This window comes from Acomys minous (genome assembly GCF_964271855.1).
Source record: "Acomys minous genome assembly, chromosome: 16".
Lineage (NCBI taxonomy): Eukaryota > Metazoa > Chordata > Mammalia > Rodentia > Muridae > Acomys > Acomys minous.
The window spans coordinates 11,230,635-11,243,405 of NC_140498.1; the positions used below are offsets into that span (position 1 = coordinate 11,230,635).

General features: G+C 56.7%; 1 protein-coding gene across 1 annotated transcript in view; it reads right to left on the minus strand.

Moving 5' to 3' along the window:
- Nucleotides 1–11,620, minus strand: part of MYO15A (myosin XVA) — a gene marked incomplete at its 5' end in the record, with an annotated part of 56,229 nt that extends 44,609 nt beyond the window's left edge. Inside the window, 8 exons of the mRNA XM_084762298.1 lie at nt 530–593; nt 709–812; nt 4,200–4,290; nt 4,454–4,528; nt 4,853–4,962; nt 5,425–5,488; nt 6,038–6,120; nt 8,045–11,620. Of these exons, the coding sequence (XP_084618424.1) occupies nt 530–593; nt 709–812; nt 4,200–4,290; nt 4,454–4,528; nt 4,853–4,962; nt 5,425–5,488; nt 6,038–6,120; nt 8,045–11,620 (4,167 nt within the window). The remainder of the gene's footprint in view (nt 1–529; nt 594–708; nt 813–4,199; nt 4,291–4,453; nt 4,529–4,852; nt 4,963–5,424; nt 5,489–6,037; nt 6,121–8,044) is intronic.
- Nucleotides 11,621–12,771: the final 1,151 nt, after the last annotated feature.

Consider the following 12,771-nt stretch of genomic DNA (forward strand, 5'->3'; position numbering starts at 1 on the left):
GTAGCCCTGCACACCTAGAGACATGCAGTTCTATGGCCCAGATGTGCACATGGTTTTCATGGCCCGTTTGGCTAAAGGTCTTCTTGAGCCCCAAGCCTCACGGGACACCATGGGGACAGGCCTCACAGAACCCATCCGCTATCTGGTGACGTTTAGTTAGTAAGAAGATAATGTGTTTCACAGGTGTGAAGTGACGCACTAAAAGGTGGGGCCGTGATAGGGTACAAGGGACGTCATAGGATAAGGTGGCTTTGCTTGAGCAGGAGACATGGTGGCAGCCATGTGACTTGGAGGACACAAAGGCTTGGGCCACACACGCACCCCCTGCGTTCCTGAGGTGGAGAACAGATGGTTGATCTCTTGGGTAGGGATGAGCCAACCAGGCTGTCGGGTTAGAAGAAGGGACGTGACAGCTCGGTACACAGCATGCAAGCACGTACACAGTCCACACACATGTAAATCCACGTGTAGACACGTTTGCTTACAATCCACTATCCCCAGCCACGAGCCAGGCCTGTGGCCTGCCTACCTGGAACACAATCCGTGACTTCTCCAGCAGGTACTGAGAGGTTATGGCACCAGAGATCACACCCCTGGAGAAGCACAGTCAACTCTTGGGGACTGAGGTGAGCCACTTAGCCCTGGGTGTCGCTGTGGGCCACGGGAGACTCCGCAAGGCCTCTGGGCATCTGCCACAGCTCTTCTTACCCTTCTAGAAAGATTTCCACAAACTTCCCAAAGCGGCTGGAGTTGTCATTCCTGACGGTTTTGGCATTACCAAAGGCCTCCAGGAGAGGGGTTGCCTCCAGGATCTGGACCAGGGAGGAGAGTTTGTGGAAGAGATGGGCACTGGGTCAGGGCATGACTCTAGATTCCCAAACAGAGGCCTTCCCAGGGAGGGGTGACCTGAAGTGGGTTCCTTATAGAAGTGCAGTCCCCTTCTCTGTCCCTTGCAGCTCCACCCCCATGCTTAGCTCTAAACCCTGTGCTCGCTCCCTCCCTCCCTCCCTGACCTTCCTGCCTGTGGTCCATACACCCAGCGTACCTTTATCTTCAGAGATGTTGGTGAGGCCGGAGCGGGAACGAGAGACAACAAAAGTGGTTCACTAACAAGGCCAGGCACCTCTCCCTCCAGGAAGCCAGGAGCCTTGGACTGTGGAGAAACTGGTTGGCCTTTTTAGGTCCCAGTTGCAAATCCCGTGAGCCTCCAAGATCCCGGGTCGAGGGGCTAAAGCACGGCCCCAGGATGTAGCGTGCAGCCAGTGTGCTTGCAACAAGGCTCAGCGATGCCCTGTCCTTTCTACCCCACAACCGACCCCTGTTATCCATCTTCCAGTTTCCTCTCTGACATTTCCTTGCTCCTCTCTCCTGTTAAGCTCAGCACAGTCACCAAGGTGTTCTCTAGATCCATTCCATCCCTGTGGCACCTACTTTTTCTTTTTTTGGTTTTTAGAGACAAGGTTTCTCTGTGTAGCCTTGCCTGTCCTGGACTAACTTTGTAGACCAGGCTGGCCTCGAACTCACAGCGATCCGCCTGCCTCTGCCTCCCGAGTGCTGGGATTAAAGGCGTGCGCCACCAGCGCCCGGCTGTGGCACCTACTTTATCAGGGCTAACAACAGTCCTGCCCTGACCTCCTGTTCCAGCCCATGTCTCATCGCTTCCTGCCTCTCTCCTTTGGCCTGTCCTCTCCCACCCCCCACCCCCACCCACCAGTCCCCCTACATCCATCCCTGCCTCAGGTCCTCTGCACCTGCTGATCCTGGAACCACCTGCATCCTTCTCTCTCCTCTTTCAAGGAGCCTCTGCAGGCTTCTCCTCCTCAGGGTACTCGGTCCCTCAGCAAACACATTCCCCTGGCTATTATCTGTGTCCCTATAGACTGTCAGCTCTCTGGACGAGCAGCATCTGTCTCCCTTGCACACCCGAGTCTTAGTCTCTGTACCGAGCTAATGGATGCACAGCAGGCCCTCAAAAACTCTCTAAATGGGTGAAAACATGGAGTTTAGCATCTCATGAGCCAAGCCATCCAGGGAGATCATAGCTAACTGTGACATCCACCTACAAGCTCCTACTGTGTGCCAGACATTTCACCTTGACAATTACTCTGCCTTTTGCCTTTTTTTTTTCAGTACTAAGTATTAATCTCAAGGTTTTACACATGCTAGTGAAATGCTCGGCCACTGAGCTGTATCCTCAAGGTTTTAGGTTTTTTGTTTTTTTTTTAGTTTGAGATAAGATATAGCCTTGGGTTCATGACCCACCTATCTGACCTGGGGCAGTTCGTCTGTGATGCCACACCCTAATTTTGTCCCTGCAGAGCTCCCAATAAAGAACAGCAGGGGTGAGACTGCCTGCTCAGTCACGTTCAACAGAGCATTGTTCTATAATGTCCTTTAGTCTGGGAGTCCCTGGAAGGTTCCAGAGGGTGCATGGCCTCTTCTCTGCTCCTGGTACCCAGCACAGGATAGGATAAGAAGCCAGAAAACTGGGGGCGGGGGGCGAGGGGTGGATGTATAAACATTGGCGGGAGGAGAACACCGGAACCAGCGCTGTGTGATTGGTCCCAGTGAGAATGCTTGAGCAGAGCTCTCCCACGAGATGGTCTTTTTAAAATGAAGGAGGCACCACGACACCATTTTACCACCCAGAATGCATGGGATTGGGACAAGACACGCCCATTGGTAAGACCCTAGATCCAGCCATGCCTAAAATTGACCCTAGACCTGAGCTGTCCAATGTTCTTATGCTGTGTGCCTGGTCCAGAAACTTTTAGACCCAGGATGTCACTCATCCTCACGTGTCTTCTCCACACCTGTTACCGTGGAATGTAAATTCCTGCCCTGCTACCTCATCTGGGGGCAATGGGCGGGTCATTTCTCTTCCCAGGCATCAGTTTTCCCAATCTGTAAGTGATCACAGGCGCCATTTCCTGGATGGAAGCCATAGGGCTCTGAGAGGGCATATGGAAGACATCAGGGCCAAGAGGGAACTCATGGAGCCCACGTCTCTCCCTGCCTACCTCACAGGCTCTCCCAGCTATGCAGAAGACACTGAAAACAGCCCAGATTAGGGAGGGGCCAGGTCAGCCACCAAGAGGTCCTGCCAAAATGGCCACCGGTTGCAGCGTTACAGCCATTTGGGCTGGAATTTTGAGGGCCTGCGATTTTTTTTTTTCTTTTCGAGACAGGGTCTCTCTATGTAGCCTTGGCTGTCCTGGACTTGCTTTGCAGACCAGGCTGGCCTCGAACTCACAGAGATCCCAGCACTCAGGAGGCAGAGGCAGGTGGATCTCTGTGAGTTCGAGGCCAGCCTGGTCTACAAAAGGAGTCCAGGATGGCCAAGATAACATAGAGAAACCCTGTCTCAAAAACAAACAAACAAGCAAACAAAGATCGTTCCTTGGCCTCCTTACTCTTCTCAGAACTGCTCAGGGTCTCATCACTGCATCATGCTTATAATGATGCTCCCTAGCTCTCTCTCCCCCCCCTTTTTTTCCTCCTCAACACATACTTAATACCACTTTTGCCAGTATACATCATTTACTTAACAGTTACTTAGATTTTCTTCTTCTGCATCTCCTGCCCTCGAATGTAACTCCCACACAGTTGTAAATGCTCTGTCTTGAGATGCTCTGTTCCTTGCTGGGCCCAGAACTCAGTAAGACCTCAGGAAATGGAGGAGTTTCCAAGAGTGGTTTTAGGTTGCAGGATTTAGTGTTCTCATGTTTGGTCAGTAAGCCTGGAGTCTGCTGCTGCCTCTGCCTCATGCTATGCCCATACTTGAGCCTGTTCAGCATCTGGGGCTGTGAGACTACAGTGGTCCTGGGCCATAACCAGAAAGACAAGGTTAGAGTGGAGACTAGAGAGTAGAGGTGGCTTCCCTGCCTCTGCCCAGGAGCTTCCCTGGGGAGGATGGGAGACAGAGAAAGCCTGTGCTGAGCCACCCCTGCTGGCCTATCTGGAATCCAGCCTCTCTCCATCCAAGTACAAATTCAAGATCCTGGAGGTGGGATATGCTCAGCAAGGATGCTGGACTGGGGATCCTAAGCAGAGAGGGCAACCACATGATGGCTGGGTGGCCGGGTGGCCGGGTGGCCGGTGGCTGGGTGGCCTGGTGGCCGGGTGGCCGGGTGGCTGGGTGGCCGGGTGGCTGGGTGGCCGGTGGCCGGGTGGCTGGGTGGTTGGGTGGTACGTCTCACCTGCTGCATGACGTCCCGTCTCTGGTTCATGGCAGCAAGGCAGCGCAGAATCAGCTTTGTGGCTTCAGTCTTTCCAGAGCCACTCTCCCCACTGGCCGGACACAGGGACAAAGTGTCAGCTCTCCTCTGCGTCTCCACGTCCACTTCCAACCCAGGAGCCACGTCATGTGGTGGCCCAGAGGTACCCAGTGCTCTTCTTGGGGCTCACAGTAGGTGTCCCTATCTGTCTCCAACCCGAACACAGTCTGGCTCACCTGATGATGACACACTGGTTCTGTTTGGCATCAAGCATTTTGGCGAAGGCGAGATTTGCAATCGCAAAGAGGTGCCTGTTGAGACAGGCCACACTAGGCGTCACTGTCCCTGACAGTCAGTTTCCACAGACCTAAGACTGTGAGGGGCTGGGGGGAGGAGTGAGGGGCATCTCTGTTCTGCCAAGCAGCCAACACTGCCCACCTCTCACCCCGGAGTCAGAGGTACAGAGGCCTCTAGAAGGGACTGTGCCACGCCTGGTGAAAGACTGCACTGAGTTGTGGGTTGCCGACTCCCACCTACCTCCAACTCATGGCTGCAAGGCATCCAGGGGCCCCCAAGCACAGAAATGGGCCTGGAACACCCCAGGACAACCCCTCCCGCATCCCACAGATACTCACGGGGGATTCTCTCCTAGGGCGCGCCCACTGTACTGCTGCACCTGCTCTGGCCCGTAGATCGCAAACATTTGGTATGGGTTTACTGACACCAGAATGCTGCCGATATAGGTCTGTTGACAGACAGTGACCTCAGCACCACAGTTGTTGAGGCCATCTGTGGCCCTCTCTTCCTGCTTTGGAGCAATGAGTCCCTTTCCAATGGGACGTATGTCTGGCTGTCTGGCCTCCTCCTATTGTCTGGCCCTCTACAGCTCAAGAGGGCCTGGGCTCTAATGGAGCACCGGCTGAAGTTGTCAATGTGGCTTTCGTCAGGCCAAGAAGGCATGTCACTTGCCCACCTCATTTATCCATAGTCAGGCCCAGGCTGCAGGCATTTCTGCCCATGCCAAGGTCAGCCACCACTGTCCAGAACAGGGAAAGCAGGGTCCCACGTGCCCTGGAACCATGAAAGCCCTTACAGGTGCACATGCCTCTGCCCTGAAGTTCTGGGGTCACAAGTTCCCTTCCACCTTTCTAACCACCCCTAGTGTAGAAGCCAAGCAAGTCCTTGGGCTGGCATGCCCCAGACTTACGTAGATGAGGTTTCGTTCAAATCTGGTCTTTAGGTTGGACAGCACAGTGGACTCTTGGAGGTCTCTGAAAGCACATGGAGGGACTGTGAGGGTCCCCAGTCTGGCACAAAGCTCCCCCCTACTTGGCAGGGTGTCTTGGTCAGGTGTCTGGGATGAAGCTCATCTCTGCCACTGAGCAGCTATGGGACTTGGGCAAGATAATTCATCATGTGCCTCAGTTTCTTCACCTGCCCAGTGGGGTGGCAAACATCAAAGCCACTTTGTGGGGCCCCTGGTGGACACTAAGGCAGAAGACCCAAGGCTGCATTATTATGATAGAAGAGCTTCAGGGATTTCAAAAATCTGCCAGCATTTTCACAGCAGCTGCCCATATCTTGTGGACAAGACACTGAGGCACAGAGCAAGGAAACGATACGCCCATGGTATGGCTGGGATCTGAACCCAAGACTGTCTGAGTCACAAAGTTTTCCCTTGCACGCATTTGGCTTTTGTGACATCATTTGCAATTCGGGAAACTGAGGCTCTGGAAATGTCCAGAGCCGTAGCTAGCCCAGCACTAAGGCTGGGAGTATAGGATCCCAACTAGGACCCCTCCCTCACCCCATCCACTTACTCCAGTTGTGTCATGTCCTCCACACCATGTTCCCTGTGCTGCTCACGGGACCGCACAGAAGGCAGGTTGCGGATGGAGTGCATCTGTGAGAGAGGGGTAGGGACAAGCTGGAGGCCTGGGTGGGCTCCGGCTTGGACGTACTAGGCACCTGCTTTCATCATCAGAGAGGAACCTCAAGGTTAGATGCCAGAGGTCTTCCAGCCTCCCTGCCTTAGCGTGCACATGGGTCTGTGTGTGAATCATCGCGGGCGAGCGTGCCTAAGAGCCATAGTGTCCTGCTTGAGGAGCGAGCACACACAAATACTCCACAGGCCACAGACACAAGAGTCTGTCCCCCTTCCCGCTTCTGTTCTCTCAGTGTCCCTACCCTGCTCCCCACAGACCCCCCCCCCCATGTGTTGGCTTGTGGGGACATCTGTGTCATGAGGCATGAGGCCTCTGGAAAGACAACGGTGGAGCTTGCCCCAGGATGGAACCAGCTCCTGCCCAGGGGAAGTGTGTAGATACTGCATATGGACCCACTGTGCGGCACTGCAGTTCACCAAGCTCACATGCATATCTGTGGTCTTTAAGTATGCTGTGGCTATGTGCTGGCCCATGTGCTTGATTGAGGGCATACACTTAGATAGGCTCTCTCTCTCTCTCTCTCTCTCTCTCTCTCTCTCTCTCTCTCTCTCTTTTTGGTTTTTCGAGACAGGCTTTCTCTATATCCCCTGGCTCTCCGAGACTTGCTTTGTAGACCAGGCTGGCCTCGAACTCACAGTGATCCACCTGCCTCTCCCTCCCTAGTTCTGGAATTAAAGGCGTGTGCCACCACGCCCGCCTCGATAGGTACTCTCAATATCCACTTAGAATGTGCCTGTGGACGGCAGTGAGGGCCCTCCCACCTTGAGGATCTTGAGAGTGGGAGTCCTGATGTCAGCTTGGGGCTGAAGGCTCTCCACAGTGCCCACCATGTGTACACATGTATGTGCACACTCAAAGGGTAAGCTGATAGCCCACACCTCCGTGGATGCCATGTCTGCTCGGACTTGTCACCTGCTCTCCTTGCTTGTCCCTGGTATTCACTCAGGCACATTCAGGCACATGGGCCTACAAGGCTCTGTGTAACTGTGGGCACACACGTGTGCAGCTTTGGCCTTTTCCACCCCAGTGCACCCTCCCTAGGCAAGGAAAGAGGATCCAAGTGGGGCCTGCATACTGCACGCTCTCACTCTGTTAAGTAGGACGCAGCAAGTTATCAACCCTTCCGGCCCTGGCCTCCAGCCCACCCATCTGCTCACGTGTTTGCCAGCGGCCACAAACCCTGAATAATTCAGCCACTCACGTATTCCAGAGTGAGGAGGGCCCAGGCATCCTTGCCCCTCACCCCTGGGCGCCCTGTGCCCCGCTCCCGCAGTGCTGCAGCCCACACAGCCCGGGGCACCCGTCGTCGGGGCCAGGGTCCCCCCAGCAGCCAGGCTGCCCCAGTTGCCATTGCTAAGCCAGCCTGCTGCCTGCTCAGTGGGGCACAGGCTGCAGCGGTGGAGAAGTACCGCCTATCATGGCTTGCCCCACCCATTCTGGGTGTCCCCAGGGAGGCTAGAGTGATCACCCACCTCCTCCAAAGGCCACCCGGCATCCAGCTCACCTTCCACCATGTATGTGGCAGCCAGTCATGGACTAGGGTTCCCCGAGGCAGGCTGCCTGCCTATACCCCACAGACTGCTGGCTTCTGGGCCTCAGTTTCCCTACTCTGCAATGAGGGAGTCAGAAAGGAGGATCCTATGTATGCCTCTACCCTCATACTTAGTCCTTTCATCCAGGGCTTGCCTGTGCTGAGCATTCCTTTGCTCAACACCTGGATGCTCTGCAGGGCTCGGGCAGTCCCGCCCTGCCTTCAGCAGGGAGCTGGAGGTCCATGGAGACTGCCACTTACCAAAGCCACACATGACTCCTCAGGCCACCTCCCATTCTGGCTCCTAGGCCAGAACTGCCAATCCCACCCTCTGACATGTGCCTCCATACCTTGTTCTGCCAGCTTTGGGGGCCAGTCTTTTTCCAGGGGCCCTTGGGAGACAGGCAGTCGCCTCCATGGCCCACGAGGTGGGACTGAAAGGAGTGGGAATGTACTCGTGGCCAAGGACAGTGAGCATCTGCTGGTGGCCAGAGGCGGGGCCAGCGTAGACTACAGGCTTGGGGTGCTGGGCCATGCTCTGGGTCTTTGTCTGGGTGCTCTGGAGGCTGCAGAGGGCCAGGCCTTTTTTGCTGGAAGGAACTCAGCCCTCGCACCTGAGGCATGACAACTGCAAACCGCCCAGGTTCAGCCTTGGCCTGCTCACCAGCCTTGAGCAAAGGCCCTGGGGCTCTGGTGGGGACCAAGGGAGCTGGGGTTCTGGACCATGTCTTCCAGCGGCGCCATAAGGGCCATGTAGCCCTTGCCTGCTTACATGTGGCCAGTGGGTATGAGACACTGAGTTGTAAAGCCTTCCCCTCTGAGCCAACATTTTTGTTGAGAGGTTTTGAGTTCAGGGTCTCAGGCTCATCTCGGGACTGAGGGTCTCCTGGGGTGACCACTTCTTCAGGATTCTCCAAGCTTGGGTTGGCTGACTCTGTAAGTTGCCCAGGCCCTGGGTCGTGGTGTTGGCCCAGGAAGATACCAGTTAAATTGGAGGCTTGGTCCTCAGGCTGTGGTTCACGGGCAGGGCTTGCTGTGTGCTCAAGCAACGGGTTTTCAGGCACAGGAGGGGGCCTGGAGAAGCCTCTAAGGCTGCCTATACCTTCCGGCCATGGAGAAGGTGGGCGCTGGGCGTCCACATCCCAGCTGGGGGCCAATGGGGGTACTGTCCAGGGTGTCTCTGAGTCATCTGGTTCATGCTGGTTCGCTTGCTGCTCCAAAGACCCCATGGCTGGCCCCCAGGGCCCAGCACTGGGTGCCGGGTGGTAGGCTCTTTGTACCCACGGCTTCACAGCCCGGGTAGGGGGCTCGCTGAGGCGCCGCCAGGTCCGTGGAAGGCGCGACGGCAAGTTGAGGGACCGGTGCCGTGGACCATGGTTCAGGAGTGGGGGTGGTGAGGGTGGTCGGGGAGAACCTAGCACTGGTGAGCAGTGTGGGCCCAGGCGCCCAGAGGCTCGATGCAGAGAGAAAGTCTCCCGAAGCGACTGAGGCCTGCGCGGAGGTGGTAGGAAAGGTGGCTGGAAGGGGCCCCTTCGGAGCGATAACTGAGGAGACAAAGGCCCCAATGGTGAGTGGTAGCCCTGGCCTGGCAGGCTCCTCAGAGAGGGCTGGGGTGAGGGCAGACGGGGCCTTCTCCTCGACCCTATCAGGGAAGCTCTAGGGAAGCCAAAAGCTGCTCCCCGACTGCGAGAAGCCCTGAATGAGGGCCGGGGTACAGGAAAGGACAGAAGGTCAGGGGGAACCTCTGGGATCGTTGGAGGGGGCTCAGCAAAGCCCCACCAATTTGCATTTGCCTGGGCTGTAAAGGGCACATGAGCTGGGGCAGCCCAGGGTGGTGGATGCTGGCGGAGGGAGCCATAGGGGGAGCTGTAGGGGGAAGCTAGCCTTGGAGGTCTGGAAAGGATCGGAGAGAAGGGCGGAGCCAGGGGTGAGCCAGGGCTGGGAGATGGCCCAGGTACTGGAGGGGAGATGAGCGCACTCCAGTGGGTGAGGGTCCGTGGTGCCGGCCTGGGTGAGGGTGGGCCATGCGAGTTGTTGTTGTTGCGAGCCTGTGGCTGACGGCGTCTCAGCACGATGGGTGTGTTGGGCCGATCAGGATCCATGCCGGCCAGCTTGTAGCCAAAGCGTTTGTAGGCTGCCTCCCTGACTTGGGGCCGCACCCCTCGGGCCTTCTGGCTGCCTCTGAGTCGTGGAATGGGCTTCTTTTCTGACAGCGTCTTTTTGAGGAACCGTGCCAGTGAGGTGGCTGGGCGCGGTGTTGGGTGGGCAAACTCAGGGACAAAGCCTAGGCCTTGGCGGGCACCGAAGGCTGACAGGGCCCGCTGTAGGTTTCGCTGGCGTGGTGTGAGGAAGCTCCAATAAGGGTGGGTATAGGGCATCGCGGGCACTGGAGGCATCGGCTCCTCCTCTTCCTCTCCCTCAGCATCCCCTAAAGGCAGAGGAATGTCTAGGGAGGGTGGCAGGGGTACCTCCAGCTTCTCCTTCCCAAACAGCTTCACCTGAGGCCGTGGGAAGAGGCGGAACTTCCGGATGAGGGACAGCTTGGATCTGGCTGGCTTGTCCATGCCTTGCTGCTCGAAAAAGGCGGCACTGGGCAGGCGGAAGGAGGTGCTCTGTCGCTCTCCACTTACTTCCTCAGGCTCCTCGAGCTCTGCAATGTCATCCATGGGGTGGGCATACGGGTTGTGGGGTGACAATATCGGTGGGGGCACCCAAGGGTACATAAGAGCTGGCTCCTCTGGGTATAGATAGGGTACCCCAGGGGGGTAGATGGCCTCAGCCCCGCCACCATAGATGCCTTCAGCATAGGGAACCCCGTAGGGATCAAAGTAGGGTATGTCGTAAGGAGTGTCATATGGAAAGTCGTAGGGCGGGTACGGCACATGGTGAGGTGCATAGGGATCCAGGTAGTAGCTGTATGGGTAGGCCTCATCCTCAAAGCTGGCATGGTAGCTGTACGGAGCTGCATACCCTGATGGGGGCGCATATGGGGGCTCGAGATCATCGTAGCCGTAGCCGTAGCCATAGCCAGGGTAGAGGGTGTCACCATAGTAGTTGGGGTCGTAGTAGTTGTACGGGTCTCCGGATGGATACCCGTAGTCATCGTAGGGTGGCCAGGCAGGGCTATATGCACCGAACCCAGCCAAGTAGGGATCCTGCTCCTCGTAGTGGTGTAGCGACTGCTGGTCGTAGTAGTCGTCGCCTTCGCGGTGGTAGTCATAATATTCACCCAGGTCCTGGAAGCCCTCGAGCCCGTACAGTGACTTGCGGGAGCCCGCATGCCGGAATGGAGCCTCGTCCTCAAAGGGCAGGAAGCCCACGGGCTCCCCGGATGAATAGATGCTGTGGCTGCGGGGAAACCTGCGGAGCCGTCCTCCGTGCCTCAGGATCTCCGCGCCGGACGGGAAGGGCAGCTTCCGGGAGCCCACCCGCGAGCTTGAGCGCTGGAGCCAGGCATCCAGTGTGGCCTGCTCACTGCCTGACTCCTCGGCCTTCTTGAGGAGGAACTTCTTGGTCAGCCAGTTAATAGCTGTGGACGCCTTGCTAAGCGACTGGGCACGAGGCCTCAGGCGGCCGTAGCCGCGCCGTCCCGGGAAGCGGATCACCATGAACGAGGGTTTCTTTCCCTTCATCGCCCGCTTCTTTTTGCCCACACGCATCTGCGTCATGAGCTTGGATGTGGACTTGAGAACAGTACGGGCCTTCTTCTTGCGTTTGGTCTTCTGCGGGCCAGTATGGAGGCCCCAGAAGAAGGCTGACGCACTCCGGAACTGACCCTTCTTGGAGATCTTGGGCGTGCGGTCTCGGAAGCCCATGAACAGCCGGGATGTGCCCTTGAGGCTCCGTTTGGGTTTCTCGGGCTCCGGGGCCTTCTTCCCCTTCTTTCCTTTCTTAGCTTTCTTCTCATCATCTTCCTCTTTCGCCATGGTGGCCTCTGTGCCCGATGGGCCTGGGACAGGTGCCACAGGTTCAGGGACTTGGAGAACACTGCTTGGAGACCAGCTAGGTCTTCTTGCGTGTGGCAGGACCTACAGTCTCTCCACAGTGTCTGAGCGGTGTCTGGGACTGGCTGCGTGGCATGGAGAAGGAGGATCCATAATTCATCCTCTAGATCAGCCTTGGGTTTCACCTTTGAGAGGTGGTGGAAAGTGCTTGGGTGTTGGTTTCTAGTGTGGGTAGACTGGGAGGCCTGTGCTGGGGAAGCAGCCTGGCTTTCGGGTCACCATGGCAACAACTCGCTGACTCTGGCCAACCCCCCTTTGTGTCCCAGCTGGCTCAGCTTTACAGAGGAGGACATTAATCCCTAGATGGGGGAGGGATTCATCTGCCCTAGACCCCTTGCAATGGCCCAAAGTGGGAGTCCAGGTCTCCTGAGGCCTGTTAGGATGCAACCCACCACACCACCTTGGAGAGGAACTGCAAGTGAGAGGCAGGTGTCCAGGGCTGTGGCCGGTGTAACAGGAACCGGCCAGCTCCAGGGAGCTGAATAATACATCAGGGAGAGCCCAGCCACTGCCTCATGAAGCAGGGCAGAGTGCTGTCTCTGCAGGTCATGGGGAGGGAGGGGCAGGGCACCGAGGAACAAAACTGAAGCATGGCACGACCCTTCAAGGCTGCCATTGATGGACTATGCAGCCTCAGGAGAGAGCCCTTTGCCCTCTCCGCTTGCCCTCTCCGCACTGTGCCGTCCTTTTCTGTAGAATAGGAGACAGGCTGTGCGCTGCTTCCTTGACTGGGAAGACAGAGCACCCAATGGTCGGCTGGGCAGTTTAAGAGGCAGGAGAGGCCTCTTGGTGGCTCCTTACCACTTGCAAACCCATGCAATTGGGCGTGTGGAGCCAAGAGGCTCATTCCTGCCCTGGACCTGAACCACAGCAGTTCACCAAGTCGGCGCAGGAGGAGGAAAAGGAGGAGGAGGAGGAGGAGGAGGAGGAGGAGGAGGAGGAGGAGGAGGAAGCTAGTCAGGCTTAGCAGGCTTGGGGGCCACCAGTTTTGAACCCTAGTTTCTATTTCCCTGACAGCATACTAATTTTTAGAAAGGTGCAATATCACAATTGACCTTCTTAGAACTTAAGAT